The sequence below is a fragment of the Sylvia atricapilla genome, chromosome 7 (genome assembly GCF_009819655.1).
Source record: "Sylvia atricapilla isolate bSylAtr1 chromosome 7, bSylAtr1.pri, whole genome shotgun sequence".
Lineage (NCBI taxonomy): Eukaryota > Metazoa > Chordata > Aves > Passeriformes > Sylviidae > Sylvia > Sylvia atricapilla.
The window spans coordinates 16,489,309-16,512,183 of NC_089146.1; the positions used below are offsets into that span (position 1 = coordinate 16,489,309).

General features: G+C 40.7%; 1 protein-coding gene across 1 annotated transcript in view; it reads right to left on the bottom strand.

Moving 5' to 3' along the window:
* Nucleotides 1-14,291, bottom strand: part of MTX2 (metaxin 2) — a 31,376-nt gene extending 17,085 nt beyond the window's left edge. Inside the window, exons 1-3 of the mRNA XM_066322753.1 lie at nt 14,186-14,291; nt 1,521-1,568; nt 490-536 (exon numbers count right to left, since the gene is read on the bottom strand). Coding sequence (XP_066178850.1) covers nt 490-536; nt 1,521-1,568; nt 14,186-14,291 — 201 coding nt within the window. The remainder of the gene's footprint in view (nt 1-489; nt 537-1,520; nt 1,569-14,185) is intronic.
* Between the last annotated feature and the right edge of the window lie 8,584 nt (nt 14,292-22,875).

A 22,875-nucleotide genomic window follows, 5' to 3' on the forward strand; every position in this document is an offset into this window, starting at 1 on the left:
AAAAACCACATTGGAGCTCCAGTGTGAACACAATGATGAAATTGAAAAAAACCGACCAGAGACATAGAAAGAGGTGATACAGCATGAAGCAAACATGCCCTGAGTTTGGGGCAGTATTAGCTATGAAAATTAAATGACTGGCAAACATCATGCAAGATGGTACAAGACAAACATGCATAGCAAGTGACAAAGTTTATGAACCATACACAGTTCCCAGAGTAGGCAGGCAAGCAGATACTGTACACAGACCACTATAAACAGGAATACAAGGAGCAGCACTCTACATAAGACTTTCAAAATCCTCAAATCCTTTAGGCTCTGGCACTTCATTAACAATGTAAAGCAAAAGAGGCAGGAAGTAAGTCACTGGTTTTGGCAGAAATAATTCTTATATTAATCATTTAGCTAAATACAGTTACATTAGCTAGATAATAATTCAAAAAATAAAATTGCATTAACATCTTTAGTTTAGAAAATATGACATTTTACCTGAACAGCAAGGGAAGATGCATTATCAGAAAGCAAAATTTGTTCCTCTGTTGAAAGAAAAAAATAAAGAAGCAAAAAATAAACCACACAATTACAAAAGAACAGTGCCCATTTAGCTACTGACCTGTAACTGTAAACCATTCTGGGTTGTATTTCTTATGCATAAAACAAGGAGCACATGTATAATTACTATGCAGCTGGACTAGAAAGTCTATGATATGAATATTAAAAACAGGAAAAAAACACCCCACGATTTTTTCTCCTGCAAATGCAATTGCACTTATCATATATTACCACCAATGTTCAATAAAAAACATTACAAGAAAAAAACCACAAGTGCCTGACTTTCATGCCAATTACTCTCGTTCTAATCAAAGTTAAATAAAATCGCATCTCCATACCTCCTCTGGCTAAAAAGTGAAAGTATTCAGAAACCTATAAAAGCAGCTTGCAGCTAATATTGCACACTGTGTCTAGGTCTGTCACACAAAAGAAAGATGACAAGTTCACTGCAATAAAAATTCCATGCTTAGAAGACTAGAGCTGCTACCTATTAGTCTTCATTACTTTGCAGTCTTCTGACAACTGTAGCAGGCTGCTGAGCCCCAAATGGGGGCCATAATGTGATCTGATGATATATGAAGAGCTGCTAAAGGGAGAGTGAACCATCCTAGCCTATACATTTTAACAGTTCCTTTTTACTGAGAGCCCACTTTACCACAAGACTTCAAAAATCTGCTGCCTCAGCTATTGGTGCAGTAAATCTGCCAACTGTGCCTGCAACCACATCATTTTACACTGGCTACAGCAGCCAATATAATGAGTCAATAATAAACCAAGGACCTTATAGGCCATGAATAGTTGGTTTATATTGGCAGATGCAAGTACAACTAAAACCTCTGACCAAACAAAAAACACAAAGGACTATTTTAACAGTTTCTGTGCTTCCTTGCAGTTAATTATCTTAGTGCATATTTAATGTGTTTTCTAAAAATAAAGTAATTATTAATTGCCAAAACCAGTGTACCTACCCTTCAGTTGCTGATACAACGCAGCATTTTCAGGCCAAGGCTCTGCGGCTGTGGAAAGAGAAGAAATTAATTAAGCAAGCTGAATATCAACGTGTTTGCAAATGCTAACTGAACACCAATGTTACCCAGAGCAGAGTTTAGACTGCAAAGATGCTGATGCAATATTTAACCTGCCCTAAAAATGTCCCACTGACACTCTCCTCCTGTACTTCTCTCCTGCTCACAGGGGGACATCACAGAGAAGAAAGTCTCAGACTGTAATGTTGCAAGAGGAGCTAAAATGCAAGCCACATTACAGAATGGCCTTGTAATTCTGAAGCAACTGATGCAGCTACTTTCCCACCACCATAAAGATATCCTTGTGCACATTCCCATCCTAATTCTGGCCACTCCCAAGAGCAAGTATTTATTAAGGTACTAAACCAAGAATTTTGGAGAGAACAAACAAGACACAGAGGAGAGAGGCACAAACCTCCAAAAAAAGTGTGAAGAATGCTTTGGGGAAATGGAAAAGCTTTCTGCCTTTTAAAGGTGTGTCCTCACGGTCCTGTGCAATACCCACAGAGTGAGGAACCCAGGCATGTCAGAGCTCTGCCCACCAGGATGCCCAGAGTTGTCTATTGCTTTAGGTTACATACTGCTCAACCCTAAAATGGGAATGTCAATACACATACAAGAAACTGAATCATCTATTCAAAACAGTGGAGCAGTTGTTAAAAAATGAGGCAAGGAAATAAAAGAAAATCATATCCTCCAGTTGAGAACCATTGCATGTAATCAATCATACACCATTTGAATTTAAGGGAAGGCAAAAATAATAATCAGTACCAATTTACTGTTAATGGTAGCATTAAGGTAACAGTTCATCACATTTTTTGTAGCCATTACATTCCTTGTTAATGTCTGATTAAAAATTTGTTTTTAAATATCAGTTCGAACCTTGCATTCTAGCTGAAATAGCCATTTGTAAACAAAATTTATGCTCTAATCATGTAAATTATTTTTAAAGCAATAATACCTACAAAACAGCAATGTGTGGATCAAGCATAAATATGTCACTGGCTTAAGTAAGGCTTTGCATCTTTGCCTTTAGAACTCAAACTAAAAATTGCACAATTTTCTAACTATTATTCCTTTTGGACACTCATGAAGTATTAACTTTATGGAAGTCAGAGAGAATGTAAAGCTTAAAACACTGTACACAGTTTAGTGAAGGTCACTGCCTCTAACATTAAGGCATAGAGCCTATCAGAGTGATACTAGTATGGGCATGAGAAAGCAACTAATCACATTTAAGTGTCATGAAAAAATGTTTTATGTTTTATTGTAGCAGCTATTGGTTTTACACCCCGTCATTAAAGTTTTGCCCTGGAGTAAAAATTCTTGAGGTGGAAGTACATCTACATCTTTAAATAAAAAGAAACTAAGATAGTGTCTGCAGTACTACAACTTAAGTATTTAAAATCGCTCATCTAATATACATTTCTTCAAGTCCACTGAAGTCTTGGAGGAGCAAATAGAATGAGGAAATTAAGAATGCTATTACTATATTTAAGCAAACTTATCAGTTCTGGACTCTGAGAGACTTACAGAAATAACTAAGTGACAAAGTTACAATGATCTTGTAAATGCTCCAGCCAAAAAGTGAAAACATCCTTGCTACATGCCCAAAAGGGTACAGAGAGCTCCAACTGCATGAGCCCATTCCTACCGAAACTTTTTGCCTAGTCCTCTTCTGACTGAAATTAGGTTTATAGTCAGGTTTATAACTGATTCTTGGATTCCAGCCTAAACTGGAAGTTGCCTATTTTTTACACAAGCACATGCCTGAAATATTTCTAGACCACAAAAAATCAAGCAAACTTTTCCTTCTCCAACAAAAGAGCTAGGTACATTTCAAGAAATTCAGATTCCAATTCCAGTGTGATTTTGGCACTGAGCTATATGCAGCCATGGAGATACAGAGATATAATACATGCACACCCCCCAGCTTCTTGGCACACAATCTAAAACCACACTGCTGCTAAGGCATGCCATATCCATGCTATAAAGTAAAATACAAGTAGAAGATTCTTTCTAACTTTTTTGCCCTTTTCAGCTTACATCTTACTACCACAATCTACTGATCACATACATATTTTCATGAACCATATCTGCTGACCCTAATTTTATTAGTGATTATATGAAGTTTTTATCCCACAGTCCTAGTACACAAGAGCAGACACCCAGCTTGAGGGAAGGAAAGGACAAGGGTAGTTTAAAGCCTTTCATTCACTCATTCACAGTTTAGTTGTGCACTAATATATGTTTCTGATGAGTAAACGAAACAAGGACAAAGAGCCAAATGAACATCTCAGCCTTCATTATGAGTACACCTTAAACTCTAAATTTCAGCAGTTGTAAGAAAATGAATAATACACCCTGCACCTGGCACCTGACAGTCTCCAGAGAGAGGTCACAATTCTCACCGTGTTTGGATGAGGTAGACACACACTCCCAAGCCTTGAACCAAAGTCTTCAGTTCTTTGCGTGCAAAGCAGATCAAAAGTAACTGATTTCACTATTTCTATACAGTCTGGATTTTAAAACTTTCAGTTTCACATTAAGAATCACCCATATCCTAGAAAATAAACAAATTCTGCAGTATGCATTCAGAATTGCATGCAGATCGTGCTCAGCAACACCAGAGGTACAAATTACCTGTGCAATACTCTAAAAACCAAATAATTAACTACCTATTCACTATCTGTCCCACATCTTACAATTTCTACTCGTTCTCCCTCTTCCAAGATGTCAGAATATGAAACATTTATTTCTGATGAAGCAAGAAGTTTAAATACACACTGCTGTATAAGAGGTCCAGGTTCATAAGGTACAACCTAAATCCAAGTACAAGCTCCCATGCTGCCTTCAATTAGTTCCAAGGTGCAAACCTGCAGCCAAGGGAGACCAGAGCCCTGGTGGGGAAGAGAGGAGGAGAAATCACTGAAGGGCTGTCACATGCCTCCACAACAGGAGAAAGTGTGTAACATCTTTAATGTGTGGCAATGACTCTTGCCTTATGAATGTAGGTGAAGACATAATTTGTAGAATAATAGGCACTAATATTACACGCTGCTTCAGTTCTGTCATATTTCCAATCCATCAAGTTGATTAATGCTATAATAACTCCTCACAAACTTATCATTTGTGCACTAATGAAGTCAAATCCAGTTTATCCTTCGGCAACTATAATCTTCTGGTCTGTAGATGTTCATTTCCCTGCTAACCACGGCTACTGTGGCACCCAGTATATAAAGAGAAAATTAACAAATGTGATGTCAATTCAACTTCAGAAGCTTTCAACACAGAATCACATTTATGTGTTAGATCCTACGCAACAGACATTTTTATCATTAGCTGCTCACAGATGAAATAACTGCCTGGAAGCATGCCTTACAGGAATAGCTTCTCTACATTTCTTAGGAATAAGGAACTATTTTGTTCTTCCTTCTGCCTCCATAATCAGAGGAATTACTATTGTGTGGTTTTCAATGGGTCTGTCTCTCAGGCTTGCAGTCTTTAGTAAAAATTGTTTTCCCACCCTACTGAAACTTTTCCCATGATTAACAAATTCAAATGGTTAGTCTTTCATGTGGATTGTCTGCTGTTCAGGACAATCAAATCTCATACTATTGTCTTTCCCTACTTTTCCTCTACCACACTGCTTGTTGATTAAAACAATAATGCCAGTTATAGGAAACATCTTATGGGAAACAATCTGTGGGATTATTCCCCTCCTCCACTGCCTCCCATTCCCCCCTTAACATTGTCTGAAAAGGGTTTGAGTTCAAAAGTAACAGGGAAATGATAATTAAAAGGATATGGACACAGAAAACAGCACTACATAAGCCTTGTTATCCTGGGTGCTGAGAATCCAGCAGACACAGCACCCTAACAAGTGGGGAAGTCAAACAGCAAGCAAACCTACGCCAAATATTCTTTGGTTTTGTGGATGACTAAAAATGCATGAAAATTTCACTAAGCTCAATGTATTTGTTAGTCTAAGTGTTTCACTTATTAACAGTTTAGCATAGAAAATGCTAAAGATTTCAAAGTGATAACAGGGTTCTTAGTTGTCAAATTAGAAGAAAATTCTGTGAACTGGTGTGTTGCATGTTCCCAGTGGTTTTAAGTACTCAGGTTTGTAACTATTGAAACAGATTCCTAACTCCTCACCTGACATATCATAGAATCACTTAGAAAAAACATAATTTTTGCTCTTTAAAAAAACTTCCAAAGCACAAAATGAGTCATGACAGTCACATCAACTTCTTTGCCACTAGAGGTGCATTGCATCCCAGTGAAGTCTGTTCAAGAGGAAGCACCACATTACCAAGATGTTTGACAGTGCCTCAGCCCCACCAATTCCTTGTCTGGGCTGTTCAGAATCTATTTATAAGTGCACAACACTTGGTTTCAGCTTCTACACTCTGCATTACTGGGAAACTCTTCATCCTGTGCCAGTGCTGCCAGGATGTACGAGGGAAACAAACATTTTTATCCACCTTCCCTAAACAGCTTCATGATGATGAAAGAGATGTAATGAAATAAATGGTTTACAGTTATGCCTTTAATCCTCTTACTTAAAAAAATAAGACTCTGACTGTGAAAATAAGAAGACAAAATACTTTGCATGTTAAATTGTGGAATATGCTAAACAACAATTTAGCCATTTCAGTGGTCTAGTATGAATAGCCAGTTTCAGCAGTAGGGTAGGTAGGCAGTGTGATTTGCCCTGTAGTCTGCCACTAGTTTAGCTTGCTGGCAAGCTGGCATTCTTGAATACCAGCCACAGACAAAAGCCAGAGACCTCTAGATCCAGGCATCAAGATGTTCCCTCCTGAATGAGATATGAAGTCATCAAGTCAAAAATTTCTTAGGAAAACACTCAACTTGAAATTAGGCTGTTCCCAGCTCTCAGCAATACCAAAGAATTCTGTTGGGACGAGAGTATTTTTGGAAGGCGATGCAAATAGAAGTATTTTTGTTACAAAAGTAGCCTATGCCTAATAGGAATCAAGGCTACTAAATAGTAAATGAAGATAATTTCTGCTCCAAATCTCCTCTAAACTGAAATTTACTATATTCTCAGTTTGCCATCAATTTATTCTTTCACACCTTCTGTTTCTGTAAATGCAGTATTCAGCTGACCAACAATCTCTTCCACACAGTTCACTGTGTGCTGTTGTGTAGGCAAGGCTAGGACCTGGCCTGGGAATATTTGACCTTCTTTGACACAGCAATTTCATGAAATGTTATGAAGTTGCTATGGATCATATAAAAATAAAGACTACTACTCCTCTAAAATCACCACATTTGCATGGATCCCTTTCAATTTTGTTACATTTTTCTTAAACACTTTGGTAAATGCAGATATTTTAGCTTTTCTCCTTTTTAATATAAGTTTAATATCAGTTTGGTTCACATGGCACTAAAGGCCTGCTAAAAGAGCCAAGAGGCAATATATCCTCTATTAAAAACAAGCAAACAAAAATACTTGGCATTAATCTGAATCACTGATTGCAGCATTACAGCTGGAGAGATTAACTTACACATTATTTTCACATAGTTTCCTTCAGCCTCTCCCTAGGTACAGATTTGATTAAAATATAATGAGGATTCTCAAAACTGCTTTTTCACAAGAGTAAACATTAAAAAGAAATTCAGTCTTAAGTCTGGGCAACATCTACATCCAACAATATTATCTGCAAGTCTCTGAACGTCATGAAGCAAACATCACAACAGTCTGCAGGAAAAGTGACCCTTTTTGGTTTACAAAGACTAGTGATATGGTGGGGACCTGCTGCTCAGTATCAAAGAATCACAGAATATTCTGAGTTGGAAGGGACCACAACGTCCTAAGTGTAGTAACCAAAACACATGGAAAACTCTTCCCCAGACTGCAGAAGGAAGGAGGATTATAAGACACTTGATGTTAAAATGCATGAAAGAAGAGGCACTTCATACTCTTTTAACACAGATCTGTATTTTCAAGTAGCAATACACTGTTTAAAAACAAAATGCCAGGAACTGATGTGTTTCTAGTATTCAGGAAATAAGCAGAGGGGTACATTTTGACTAATACAGTGAAGCTGTAGCCACTTTGGAACCAAAGCAGTTAAATGTCTGTATCTCATACATTAAGAGTGATCAATAAAGGAAGTATGAGAAAGTTGTGAATTAGCTTCCTTAAGACCCACCAGTTCAACCCACCCACACTGAGTACACATCAATTTCATGTAATTGCCTGATCCTGTAAACTAAAAAGGGCCAAGAAAAAATTAAAGCATCAGCAACTCCCAGGCTCTGCTGACAAAGGACCAAAACATGTTTCATAGTGCCTTGCCAAATGAAAACCAACTTTCACACTAGTTAAACATTATGCATTAAATCATCTATCAAATAATTACATCATTTGCTTAAATCTGTCCCTGGCCTCCTTTGTAGAGATATCACAATTCAGATAAAACATGACTGTTCAGTAATTATTGATTGAGCAGATAGTCAGTGTGAAGACTCAATCTCAGCAGCAATTCTCAAACTTGAGTTTCCTGTAGCTGCACCACTATGAGAGTCAGCATGCAACATGACTGCAGCAGCCGTTTAACATGACAAAATCTGCTTCTTCACCCTCCAAGAAAGCAATAATTGCATGTATTTAAGCGTTAGTCCAATTCTGTTACTGTCTTTGAGCTGACTTTCAAGAGTGTACACATCTGTGGTTCAATCCCCTAGGGTGCTTAGCACTCTTGCTGTTAGGGCAGGCCACAGGAGGGAGATCCTGTCAAGAGACAAGGCCAAAAAAATCTCAACGAAATCAAATCCATAAATAAAAGTTGTTCCTAAATCAACATCTGGATTTCTTCAGAAAAATCAGAGAGCGTGCCAGCTAAATGATCTCAAAAGATTTATTTATAAAGTCCTCACAAGCTGGAGTTATTTTACTTTTTTCTGATATTCAGCATAAATGCTACATCTCAAAGAAGCTCTGTAATTCTTAAAATTAGCTTTTTACAGATCTCTAAATGAATCCCTTCCCTTTGTGCTACTTAACTCCCTTGCTCTTCTTTGGCCCTGACCCAAGAAGCCAAACTTCAAGCACAGGAGCTGTGAAGAGCAGGACAGAGGAGGTATGATACTCATTAATGCCTTATTAGACTGGGACATTACTTAGCTATGATATCTACATTTGTAGATACGTACATTTTATTAAATCAGTCCTTTGAAAGCTCTCTTAGATTGGGACCTTTCTTTTCTGTGGTAGTCTGAACTCTTCCTCCCCTAAAGCTGTTTGGCTGCCTGTCTGACCAGCACTTCAGTAGAGTGCCCCAAGGAGTTCCCTGCTTTCTCATCCACAGCATCCCTGCTCTGGTCCACAAGAGAGAGCCCACACATCCGTCCCACCAGACAGGACCTCAATAACCCGTCCCTGCTCCAAAAGCTGCTTCCCACACACAATTCTGGCTCACCCAGTCCTGGCCCCTCTGGCCTTTCATTAAGGCTCCCTTTCACTGTCTCATCCCCTATCCTGCCCACAGCCCTAAGCACAGTCTTGCAAAGGTGCAAGGTGAGCTGAGATTTCTGGGCAGGAGAGCTCTGCAGGGTAGAAATGCAGCAGTTGGCACTGGTGCAGCCAGCTAAGGGCTGCTGCCAGCAAGGAGGAAGGTGCTGCTTCAGGGCTCCGAGCCTTTAAGTCAGCCCAAACCAGACTGTGGCATTTGCCACAGCACCTCTGACGCTCTCCCTCACCTCTGGGAAACACTGCAGACTCCCTGCTTCAAAACCTGAAAACATTTATTTGTTCTCTTAATCATGCCCTCACACACAGTCTCCCTCATTTCTTTTCCAAGGCTTTCAGTGAGAACACTCCAATGCATCCAGAGTTTCTCCAATATGGCATTCAAATGCAAAAAGAAACACACATGCAACTGAGCTTTGAAAGTTCTTGCTAGGAATGCAAATGTTACATTGGCTTTGCTGTCATTAGACCACAGCTAGAAGGCAGAACTGCTAAAATTCCCATCCCTCAGCATTTTTACTTTCTAATTCACTATGTACAAACCATTTTTTTTCATTGACCTCCTATCCTCCCCAATGAGACTTTTCCTGCATTCTTTGCAGCAGCATTGGAATTTTTTCCTTTGATGTTTCCAATACTTCCTGAGCATTTCATAGATTTTATTGCTACATATAATTTCTTCCAGTTCGTATTAAAACATCCATGTTCATATGCTATCTATGTCATCTTCTTAATAACTAGAAACCAGAATTTAGGGTAATAATAACAAAAATTTGAGAGCATGGTGTTTACTTGCTCTCCTCACCATGGCTTGCATGCAGATGCGGCTTCTCACTAACTTTCAAGAGACAGCTGAAAATGCCCAGCAGCACAATAATGCCCAGTACAACATGTGACGCTGGTTCAACTAGAGCAAAGAATAGCAACCAAGCTCTTTCATTTAATTCTTGTTTTGAACAAAACAAGACTCACCTGGTCCAAACCTACAGGATCAGACCAGGTTAATGCCTGAGGACAGTCAGAGAACAGAGCATCCAAGGAACAAGGCGTGAGAAAGAGAAGAAAATTCTGATTCCTCTCCAAAGTCGTTCTTATGATTTGCTACTTTTTTCTACAACCTCTTGAGCTGAGGCACCAGAACAGCTCTCATCCAAGCCACTTGTCATGGTTTCATCAGCCAATGAAAGTTTACCTGAAATTCAAACTGGACAATATCAAAATAGGTGCTACATTTGGTTTACTAATTCTGTTACCGTTATTTCTAGAGCAATCTCATTTCTGGAATGAGAAAAGAAGACATCACTTTAGCAGAAAGCATGTAACAATAAAATGTTGACTTTAGAGAAAGCCTGCTTAGTCTTAATGGAGACAGAAACAATTACAGAAGCATGCTCTATTACAAACTGTAATTATGCTGCTGCTTAAAACCAAGAAATAACAGTATTTCAAAATGAAATATGTACTATAGTACATATAATAATTGTGAAAGTAATGTTTTCCCCAACCTAAAGAAATAGATTGCATAAGCAATCCACTCAGAGGATTGGTCCAAATTGTCATGAAACATGTCTGAGCATAAACTGGCAGGAGCAACGTAAGAAACTTGCTGAATGAAACTGAACAGGAGTTAAAAGGCATTCCTCTCAGCTTGATTACCAAATGAAAAGCACACATGTAAAAAACACTGTAAGATAAAATCATGTAGCCTGACAAATTTGGTATTTTCAAATAAACTCAAATTTTTCATTACAAGAACCTCTGAAGCAGGTTTAAACAACCTCTCCTGTCAACAATCTGTTTTAAGCAAGAATAACTATTCTTTTTCACCTTACACATGGAGGAAGTTCTAACACTTACCTATGTGCATTTTGATGCAAAAAAGGCACACTCAGTTTAAATATCGTGTCTTTAAGTGCAGGAACAATTTAAGTGGTCAGGTTTTGTTCCCTATGAATATTTTCTCAGCCAGATTGAAGCTTGTCTCAATACATAAAACATGCATGTCAATGATTTATTTCTACTCTGGCATGCCACACTGGAGGCAGACTCACTATGAACATAAAATACCTCAAAGCAGAAGGGCACCTGCTTTTCACACTGCATTCATTTCCCTTAGTATTAAAATCAGCCTAAAACCCTTGGACATTACAGCAATAAACAGAAGTAGTTTTCCAGAGATCAAAGGACAAACAACAATTACTATTTTCTCTCTTTTGATCGCTGACCTAAAACTAATGCATTTTGAGGGGAAAAAAATAAAGCATATTGAGTAATTTAGTAATCAATTAAATGTATTTTCAACAATCATTTAGAGATTCTTTAAGCAGTTAGCTTCTCAAAACTACTAGAGTTAGAAAGATTAATGTTGTAGACCACTTGAAAGCTGGCACTCTAATTCTTCTTACAGTATAAACATTCATTTCCTATCCTGTTAATATGTGATTGATGCTGAGCTACTCTAAATAAATTCTCTACCCTATTATTCAATTAATATTTTCTACAGTTTAGAAATGGATGATTTAAAATGTGATGCCTCTTTTTCATGAATGCTTGCAAGTCATGGAGCTATGGAAATATTTGTTTATTACTCCCTGAGACAACATTCACCTCTTTATATTTCTGAATGAGCAAATGGCTGAATGCCACTGTTGCAAGCATTACACTCCACGCAGGTGATTCAGTCATCACTTTGTATTTAATCATTAATGCATCAGAGCAGCAGGCTGTGCCCAGCACGCTCAGGTGAATGCATGTTGCTCAGAGAGAATGCTGAATTACTGCAGCACTGCAAGTGGGCTGAGAACTGATGGGCACAGAACCACTGAGGTTGGCAGGCACTTTAGGATGTCCACAGCAAGCTACAGCAGGCTGCCCATGGCCTCTCTCCTCCAGGGATGGAGACTCCCCACCTGGAGTGACCAACCTGCTCCAGTGTCAAATCATCCTCACGCTGAAAAAAGCTTTTCTTACATTCAGATGGTGTTTTCTGTGTTTCAGTTTGTGCTGAGACGGTGAAAGTGAATGCACAAGGCACAGACAAGGTGAAAATCGGTGGTAGTTTTAAAAAATACATTAAAACACGTACACAAAACGTTGGTGTGTAAAAGGAAGTTATGATCCTCTTCTCTACTAACCCCCTCTCCTCAGCTTTTAGAACATTTCTAGAAAACAAATTATGCTGAGCTGATTGTCTTAAATATTTGTATGTAAGGACCTATGCATTATAGCTGTTATATTTTAAGACCAGCAGCAGCTCATTGCAACTGCTATGACAAAGGGACATCTTCATAAACAGGATCCCCAGTGAAAAGCAAATGAAATTTCATTTTTAGGAACATGGAAAAAAATCTCTATCATTCACCACCACAGATATGGGATAAGATGCTATTAAAACAACTGTCATTGTTAAGCAGTATTCTTTCCTTGCAGATACACTGTTTTTCTTATTCACAGATACTCCTGGATTTGGGGGATATTTGTATCTTCTTAGTACCAGAATGAAATACTCCCTTTGTCTCAGGAAATTCAGATGTGTGGTGGGTATTGGCCAAGAGCCTGGTGGTTAACCTTCTTTTAATTTGAAAAAACTTTCATATGAACAAACTGAGCAATTTTGCCATTACTTACTTTCAATCTGGAACTGGTGCTTAATGCAGACAAGCTACAAAGGTCATGACCCGCTGGCAAAGGTATCTTTTATTTTTAAGGCAGATAACTGCTTTTGAAAGGGTGAAACAACAACTTTTTGAAAAAGAGAGCAATGAGATGCCAACAAACAGTATAGTCTTGAGTTTGTATTTGTAATTCCAGAAAAAAAAAAAAAGTACGAGCAAGCTGTCACTCTGGAATATTCATAAAGGTTACAGAGCAGACCGGAGAATCAAGATCTACTCATGTATGTCATTATCCTTGTATTTCACAATATAAATAAAATATACTAAAGAGATCATAAAGGCAAGGAAATAGCACCATATTCCCCACATCCCAGGGATCCAGGGCTCCGGCCCTCAGCACATAAGCATGGCTTGTGCTAACATCTATGTATTAGCACCTGCCCACTCAAGAGACCAGCACAACCTTCAAGCTTGTCTGTGGGTACCTCTACAACCCCGACTGAAGACCCACCACCTTCACATGACCTACAAGTCAGGGAACATTCACAATAAGAGAATCCAACTCAGATTCTTACACTGAGGTCTCTAGCAAGTGGCAGAAGACACAGCTCCTGAGACCAAACCCCAGCATCCTCCTCAACAGGTGAGTATTACTCAACGCGCTGCTCCCTTGCAGTATTTATTGCCTGCGAGTTTGCATAGCAGCAAAAAAACCAAGAACACGGAATAAGAAGAAAGGAGAAACTGACCAAAGCACTTATTTTAAGCATGAAACACACTAACTGTGTTTTGAACTTCCTAGCCAGGCACTACCTAAGGCTCACGTTTTGGTTGTTTCCTTAAGAGCACACTATTCCCATCTTTTGCTAAGTAAGTCCCCAGTGACGCACACTCGTGTTTCATCCCAAGGTCAGGTCCAGCGGGTCGGGCGCGGTGGCGGCGGCCCCCGGAGCACGGACAGGTACAAAGGTGCCGCCGCAGGGCCGGGCTGCCCGCGGGGCCTCGGGGGACACGGCACACGGCACACGGGACACGGCACACGGGACACGGCACACGGCACACGGGACACGGCACACGGGACACGGCACACGGCACACGGGACACGGCACACGGCACACGGGACATGGCTCTCCCACGCAGCCGGCATCAACGCCGGCTGCCACAATTATAAACATGACGCGTTTTTCCGGACCACTGAAGGAAATTAAGCGGTTTCAAAGAAGTTATTAAGTGAAAGACACGCCCCGGCACAGCCGGGGTTAGGGAGCCCACGGAGGAGGGGACCTGGTGGCCGCGCTCCTGAGGAGCTGTGCGGAGTGACCCGCCCCCGTCCGCCGGTCCCTTCAGCCTACCGCAGCCCCCCGGCCGCGGCCCCGTCCCGAGGGGTCACCCCGGAGACCGAGGCCGTGGGAGCTCGGCGCCGCCCTCGCCCCGCGGCTCGGAGCTTGGCGCCCGGCACGGCCCCGCCGTCCCCCCGCCCCGCCGCTCACCGGCCAGCTGAGTCACGAAGGCCTCGGCCACCAGCGACATGTCGCGGAGCGCGGGCGGGCCGAGGGCACGCACCGGAACTGGGCGCCGGCGGGGCAAGGACTGCATCCGGGGCGGGGCGGGGCCGCGCTCCCCCGCCCGCACAGCGGGGCCGGCCCGCGGGCATTCCCGGGCCCTGGCAGCCGCCCGCGTTCCCCCTGTCACCGCGGCCTGAGGGCCAGCGCCCGGGAGCCGCACCGGCACTGCCCGCCCGGCCTCTGCGCCCTCAGCTGGGACACAGGAGCTCCGAAATGCTTCCCCAAGCGTCTCGGGGACAGCAGGTGACAATAAAGGGTACAGCTGCCTTTTCTTCGTCCCAAGCTGCGATTCTGAATTCCAGAAGACAAACTCGGCCTTTTTGCAATGTACGCCTTTGCCTTTAAGCTACCATAAATTTCTTTCTTAATTCGATAATATAAAGACTTAAGTGTTGGAAAATGCTGTAAAATTACATACATACCAGTAGGTTGATTACATAGAAGATAAAGGATATGTGAATTATTTGTTCCATTATCCTGCAGTCCTCTTGATCCTCATTTCTTTAACCACACTTTAATAAGAATTAGAATATCTCATTTTATCAAGTATGACTCACTCTACTGTGAAGAACAGATAGCACATTTCAGTCTTGTAAAATCTTAAATATTTTATGTACAGAAGGCATGGGATATAAACGTGTATTAATGTTTGTAAAGTATGTGAAACTCCTCTGGTGACACTATTGAATCATTCTTCACATGTCTATATTGAATATACTCTTGACATGATAGTGGAAGCATGCTATTAGAGCAGTAGCAAAAGCAGAATTGCCGGTAGATACATGGGAACAATGGACTGAGGGCTTAAACAGTGGTGTGGAAGACAACTGATTAGTTTTAAATGCTGATGAAAGCTTCATTTCTAATTACAGCTGTAAGTTGAATAGCATTGAAATTACAGAAACTCTGAGCAGTCTTGAGAAGCTGAGTGGCTTTGTATTAAGAGATTGCAAGAATCTAAAGCTGGTTTGTGCTATTTGAGTCCTTTCATCATCAGCAGTACTTAGAAGGCTAAAAACACAAGCCATGGGGCAAAAGGCAGAGTTTGAACCAAGGATAAGCTAGGCCAAATCCATATATTAGCAGCCAATTAAAAAAATAATGTTTCTTTGTAGATCTCAGTTTGATACAAAAGTCATCTGCAGAAATGGAGGTGGGTGATGTAAATGAAATCAGGGAACAAAAATCAGGGAGTAATCTAGCAAGTATGAACAAATAAATATCAAAAGAAATCTGCTGCCAAATCCAAACAATTAGCCAAAACAGGAGGAAAACTGAGTGGTGCTCAGGCCATGCCTCCAACAAGTAGAGCACAGACGCTCAGGCTTCTGTCTCTGGGACAGGAGATTGGAGCAGTAGATTTGTTTCTGCATTCCCAGTCCTCCTCCCTGCTCCCACTGAAAGGACTGCTTTAGCAGAGTACCTTGTAGGAAATCCTCCAGGGAGATCTCCAGGGACAATAGATGGGAGCAATGAAACTGGCTGCAATCCCACCTTCAACTTTATTCAATATGCTGCTCTCCTCCAGCTTTTCAAGGAAATGCATCATCGTCATGTGCCTGGCTTCCTGCACGGCCTGCGTGGGAATTGTTTCTTCAGATGGCCTCACCATTAATAAACTTCTTTCTGGTAATTCTTGTTCCATGCCATGGAAAACTCCCTAGCTTCCATAGATTTTAAAGGCTTCACATCAGATCTCAAGGTGCTGGTGCCTCTGATTTCGGTGCAGAGAAGGATGCACTTTCAGATGGGTTTTCAAGGGAAACTAAAAGCAGAATTACACTGTCCCTTGGGCTTTGCATTTCAGGAGGTCAGCCCTTAATGAGGGGTGTTACAAGGGCAAAAAGATGGAGTTCAGTTTTCTTATAGTCCATCTCTCCACTGGGCTGCCTTTACCCTGTAAGGTATTAATTGCTAGGATTAAACCATGCACAAGTGAAACAGGACTAGGACACATATACATACATTACATTTTAAATAGAATAGAACTTGGATAGGATTGATATTCAGCCTAGGAAAAAGCAACTGTTCTTAATATTATTTAGACAACTTTTAACATCTGTTTTTCTCTGTTAATATTTTACAAAATGTATAACAATACAGCATACCTTTATCTGCAGTATGAGTCCTTTGTAGATACAATTGTTAGGAATATTTTACAAAAGGAATTGTGAGATGACAATGAAAGACTTGGTCTTGATAATTTTTTCAGGCCGTTTCCTTTGTAACACTATTGTTGGCCATTGAAATTACAGTCTAGCTAGCCACATGGATGACAGTAGATAAGATTAAATAAATCACCAGAAAATAAAGGCATTTAAATTAGTTTCTCCAAAACTGAGAATGCTGCTAGGTGTCACATGCAGTTCATTATGGGCTAAGTCCAGTTTAAGGTGGATGCAAGAGTACTGTATCAGCCCAACACTGATAGCAAATATTCCTCTTCAGAGAACTCTTGAGGTGGTAGAGAGCACTGCAGAGTTGATCTGTGTTGCAGTATAACCTTTCTTCATCCCAAGACAACAAGCTTGGGCCACATGCTGCTCAACAGACCTCATCAAAGCACTTTCTCAATGCAAGCTGGGGACGTCTGCCCAAAACACTGCTCTGCAAATCCACAGAGCAGGTCTCTAACAAGCCAGGCCTTTCCAAGACACAGGAGGAGTGCTGACAGTCATAGATTCAATTAGCAATGGTTCTGTCAAAGAGAACTGTGCAGAAATTTTGCGTATGGGTGAATTGTCTGAAGACTGCTTGTGTGGTACAGCTGGAGTTTTGAGAAAAGGCCAAGCAGTAGAGAGACATGGGCGGAAAAACAGCACTGAAATGCCTTCTCCTTGCCTGGCCCACAGCCAGGCTGTCCCTCTGGTGTAACTTAGGGCATCCTGGGGGCTGCTCAGCATTATGCTGCCTGTCAGTGTGTTTAAAGAGCTATTATGGCTGCTGGAAATCTCTACAATGAAGGAGGACTTGAGTAAGTCCTTCCTTGCCAATGCATCCAGTGCCAGGCAGCAGCAGGAGGGTGTTTTTAGCATGACTTCATGCCAGAGATTCTCTGTACAATAAACAGTCTGGCAAAGTACACAGACCAACAAAACCAGATGAATCTGGACTGGCATGGTCAAATGGATCTAGTAGGGCATTTGGTATACTTTTAAGGCAAGTGTTTGCCTTTCAGCCGTTTCATGCAATCCACTGTTCAGTAAGAGGCATGGTGCCAAAACTACTCAAGCATGAGCCAAGTTGCAAATTTTTCAGTTACACGCACACTTCTGTGAGTTTACTAAGGAGATACCATTTTATATGGAACCTAATTCAAAACTGAGGCCAAACTCAACCTTTTAGCTCCAATGCACTTCCTTGGCAAGTTGGCATGTATGTTTTATGGTAGTGTCCCTGATGGAGTAAGAAATAAAGTCGGGTTTATGAAAGTTCAAGTGTACCTTACTATAGATTTTCATACTAATAAAACGAATTGCATGCTGCTGACAGTATTCTCTTATTTTCATAATCAGGCAGGCTCAAAAGGGTGTAATTGTTGTGTAAACAAGATAAGGTATGATTTCTAGGCACATATGTCTATAAAAATGCAATAGAGTATTAACATTAATCACTTCACACTTACGGAAGATACTGCATACTTAATTGACAAACAAAATAATGCTGATGCATTTCCAGCAACCTATATGAAGATAGAAAGGGTTTATTAGTTTTAAGAGATACAAGAATAGCATTTCTGAAAGCAAACAGGGAATCACAAACTGTATGAAAGCCATTAAATAAATCATTTTCTTCTCCTTTTCTGCATTCTTTTATTCAGCAGGGTGAGATTTTCAGGGATGGCAGGCCTACTTTAGCACATCTGTCATCCCTGCAGCTGCACTGAGCAGACATCAAAGCAGCTGTGCAGAAACCCAAACTTCACTATTTTATTCACTGAAGGTGTTACCAGCCCCTAGGGTCTTGCATATCCCTGTCATTCCCAGCAGCTGCTGAGGAAGCTTGCTTGGTGCTCTAAAATAGCTAAGATCTTGAAGTCAGACCTTTATGCTCCCAGCTTTACCTGGCACTTTCCCAGAAGAGCTCTGCAGGTGAGCAGGGCACAGCCTCTACAGCCCCTCCCAGTGCTCTCAGCCCAGGGCATCAGGCTTCTCCACGGGGACAGGGACATCAGCTCATAGGTCAGAGTCCAAACAAGCAGGAGCCATGGGTAGGCAAAGAGGGCAATGACCTGGACTGAGCTTTTAATGGATCCTCCAGGCCACCGGAGGGGAGGGTGCCCCAGGTGGGGCCCAGGACCATGACAGTGTCTCAGCTGCCCATGGAGCTTATTTCTCCATGCAGGTAATGGATTTAGAGCAACAGGTTTCACTCAGCTTATGCTTTATGCTTTCAGGATCTGGCTTTTAAACAAAATCTCAGATCAGAGGGACCTGCAAGCAGGAGCTTCCAGAAGGGAGACAACACCTGTGTCCTGGCTTTCCTGCCTATGCTACTGCACAATCCATGCTGCCTTCCTCTACTCTTCCTACCAAACTCTGCCTTTGGTTTCCTTGGATCCAACCTGTGTCAACAGGCTGCTTCCATACTTGTCTATCTTTTTTTAATCCTAGTTGACCAGACACCAACAAGTCTGTTTTTTTAAAGCATGGATCTGGACTGCATTGTCAAAATGGCTCAAATGTCAAAGCAGCAATCATGACTTCAGCTTGCAGTAGCAATGTCTGTAAAGGTTCATCCTGATATTTGTGTAGCTCATACTGTAGCAAAATCCAGATCCACCTTGTTAATGAAAATAAGAATAATGATTCCAAATTTGACTGTAGGCACTGGTTAGGCAAGTCTTCTCAAACTCTATAGATGTTATCTGGAAAATTAGGGAGCTGCAATTTAATTCAGTTTCTGGACAAGCATAGTAAATACTGAGGAGGTTTATTAATTCATCAAAGCTCCTTGTGAGAGGGTCTAAATCCTTTTCTGGAGGCCAGCATAGAAAGAAAGCACTTTCTCCTTCTTCCTGTAGAAATTATCAAAACTGCCTACCCTGCATGGAGGAAAGAGGCAGCTGTAATTAATTATTTATCTACAGCACACTGTAAGAGGGATGTGCTGTGAATTATTGTAGAGGTGGGCAGGAAATGGTTGCCTTGTCCCAAAAGATTTTTGCAATTAAAAATGTGTTGCTATTCAACACCAGGATAAAACCAAAACCCTTTACAAGATCTGAGAGAGGGAGCAAAACCCACCTACAAACCCCTCTCATCAGTCATATGTGTAGAACTCATAGAACACCTGAGAAGAAAGTTTGGGGGAGGATTCATCAGATCCAAGCCATTCCATTCAATCTCCACATCCCTGTGCTTTAGGAAGTGCTTCAGTAGTGCTTTAGGAAGACCAACATGCAGGGGCAGGGACATGAGCCTTGATCTTGTGTGAATGCTGTCTGTGCTGAGCCACAATGGGGCTTAGGTCTTGGCTTCTCATGCTGTTCATTTCACCCCAGCAAAAGAGTTGTGACTGGTTCTGCCTGATTACTTAGTCCTTGTAGAAGCAACCCATTGTTTATACTGACTTTTCCATTTTTACAGCTAAATGCTGCAAAGCTGAATGATCTTTAGAAAAATTTTGCCTCTGGATGAGAATTCTCCTATTTTAAAAAGCTTATATGCCAGTGACTTTATTTTCTGAATCACTTCCCGCCATGTATCTCATAGTAAGTTTCCTCTGGTGTGGTTGGGGTTTTTCCACCCAACACCTCCAGTTTAGACACATAGCCTGATCATCAGAGTGCCATTCTATATTTTTAAGGAAGGCTGTGAACTGATTCAGTAGATGCAACATAGCAGAAACCTCAGAAGTTGAATCTATTCCATCTAAAATCACTGCCTTGTTCCATAAAAGGAACAAGAAAAGCTTTGCCATATCTTCATTACAGCTGTAGAAGTTCATACTTGGCATAGTTTCTCCCCAGGGTACAACTGTGGTAAGGAAATAAAATTATGCTGACTGAAATAACTTGAATGTATATACATTAAAAACACATGGTCTTTTTGGTTGTAGGTATGAGTTGGTGAGGCTGGGTACCTCCTGAGATTTGTGAGAAGATGTGGCAGATCAGATGGATCCTTTTTCTGGCACCAGCAGAAGGATGTGAGAAAAGCACCAGGTGTTTTCTTTGGTCTTTGTAGAGACAGAGCAAGCAGAAATAAAAAGTTGTGCACCAGTGATTTCAGAACATTTTGTAAATAAGAGGCACTTTTAATTTTTTTTTTTTTTTTAACACTAGGACATGGAAAAGGAATGCCTGGTTGAGAAATATCTTGAGCCACATGAGGCATATTCAGTTTACATAAGTGTGCAGAGAGCACAGGCTAGCTAAATTTCAACTCAATCCAGCTAAATTCCAGCCTAGTCCAGCCAACAGCCATGTGTATGTGTGATGTTCCAAATCCCTTTCTTCCTCTTAGTTCCCTGGAGGCTGGCAAAAATTACAAGAGTAATATTGCTAGTAGGATCTAAAAAAATCTTCTTAGTCAGATGTTTAGAACTGAATGTGTTTAGTTAGATTAAGGCTGGTATGGAAGACTGACAGTGATGAGTCAGATGGTCAGTCTGCCTGAACTATCAGCAGAGTTTGGTGCAAAGAGGACCAATGCAGAACAAGCCCTAACACTGACAAATCCAGCAAACGTGAGATATTTGTACATCATGTACTGGTAAGCCTCAGGCTGCAGATGATGAAGACTCTAGGACAAAAATTGCAGGCTGGCGGTGACCACAGATTTGGGTGTCCCTGTCTGGATGTGACTGACACCAACAACATCTAGATATGCCATCATATGCCATCTTTTCATTAAATACAATGAAATTCAAATTTAGGAAATTTTTCTTCAGAAAAACAGTCCAAAACCATATTCTTTCACTAATTGAAAGCATGGTCATCTGCCTCTGGGGTGGGTGAGCTCTATTTCAGGCCTTAGATCACTGGTGATGGACACAACAGCATCACAGATGAATGACACTGACAACCTGCAGACAGGATGTAATGTTTTTATTCTTGTTTGGGTGTATCTTTATTTTTTTCTTTTAAATTTATTCTTACACCAGATTTAAGAGAACTCTTGCTGCAACAATTCACACATGTAAAGTCCCAAATCAGATTGACAAATCTATTTGGTTTAGTACTACATTTGAAAAGCAACCAGAAGCACCAAGTGGTCCATTTCTTAAGTGAGACATGACATTAAGAGTGCTCAGCCAGGTCCTGTCCTATTTTTTTGAGCATTCTGCCTGGTTACATTGAAATGAAAGTCACAATGCTCACAGTGCTGGTTAAAATTACAAAATTTTACAAAATCTTGGCCATATTAGAAGATATCACCCTGTTACCTGCACTGTTGGGGCTCTAGGCTCTCCAGCATGAGAAAACAGGTTTGATAGCTCATTAGTGTCATGTACCTACTACACATTTACTCAGCTGGATTTCTGAAGAGAAAGATAGATTATTTTATTGATAGACTTTTAACACTGTTTGATAATTATCATTGGATTTGATACACTTGGATGTTGAAGAAAATGTCACTCCACATAAATTGTTTAATTTATAAATCCATAAATGACTGTGTATTAAAAATAATTATACCAATCTCTATGCTTAAGATATGGATCAAATACTAGAGGTTGCCAGGATTAGAAACTGTTTCCATTATCTGAACAGTAACTGGGCAAAATCGGATCTGAGTAGTCATTAAAAAATTTAGTGATATTTTTATCTATTTTCAAATACCACTCTAAACTTTATAGTGTTTAATCTAGCTTACTTGTTAAAGGAACATAAAAAGAGGCACTAGGAATGTAGATTTAGTGTAGCACAGCCGTTAAGATGAAGAGTAATGGCAGGAAAGCCTTAGCTCTCAGACTCTCATCTATACTAATGTCACCAAAATCATATTACTGCCTTACAGGTTTCTCATTGACTGTATGGCCAGAAGGAATGGTTCTTTTTGCCCCACAGAAGCAGGTCTCCTGATCACTGAATTCACACATGGGTGGCATTTTATGCTCATCCACAGCAGCATGAATTGATGCATTTCAAAGGTCCCTGTACTCCATGTAAGGGCTCAAGCACCCAGGTGAGGTGTGTCCTCCATTCTGGTCAGTGTAGGAATCTCATTCTAAGGTTAGGGCCATGGGCCAGGCTGAGTTAGACCTGTTAAACACTTCCATAAGACATGATATGCCACCCTGGTTAAAAATGCCACATTTTTCAGAATAATTTTTTTTTTTGAGTTATTATTTGCAACACTATGCTTTCTGATGGAGCATAGTAAAAACATCTATTTTCCAGGTGCTGGGAAGACAGCGAGGCAAGTAGAAAAGAAACTGACTGGATTTGTGCCTGTGTTTGTTTATTTAAACTGCTGGTTTTCAATCTGCTAATTACCAGTGGCTGTTGTATTTTAGGGAAACAAGAACACAAGAGTACCAAAATTGTTTATGAAAAGCTCTTTTGTGGACCAGTGGTCTAAATTTTTTCTGTATAAAGGAAGCCTTGTCCAGTTTACAAAAAGGTCTCAGGACTGCATCTCCAGCTAAGCTTTTAACACTCTATGTAA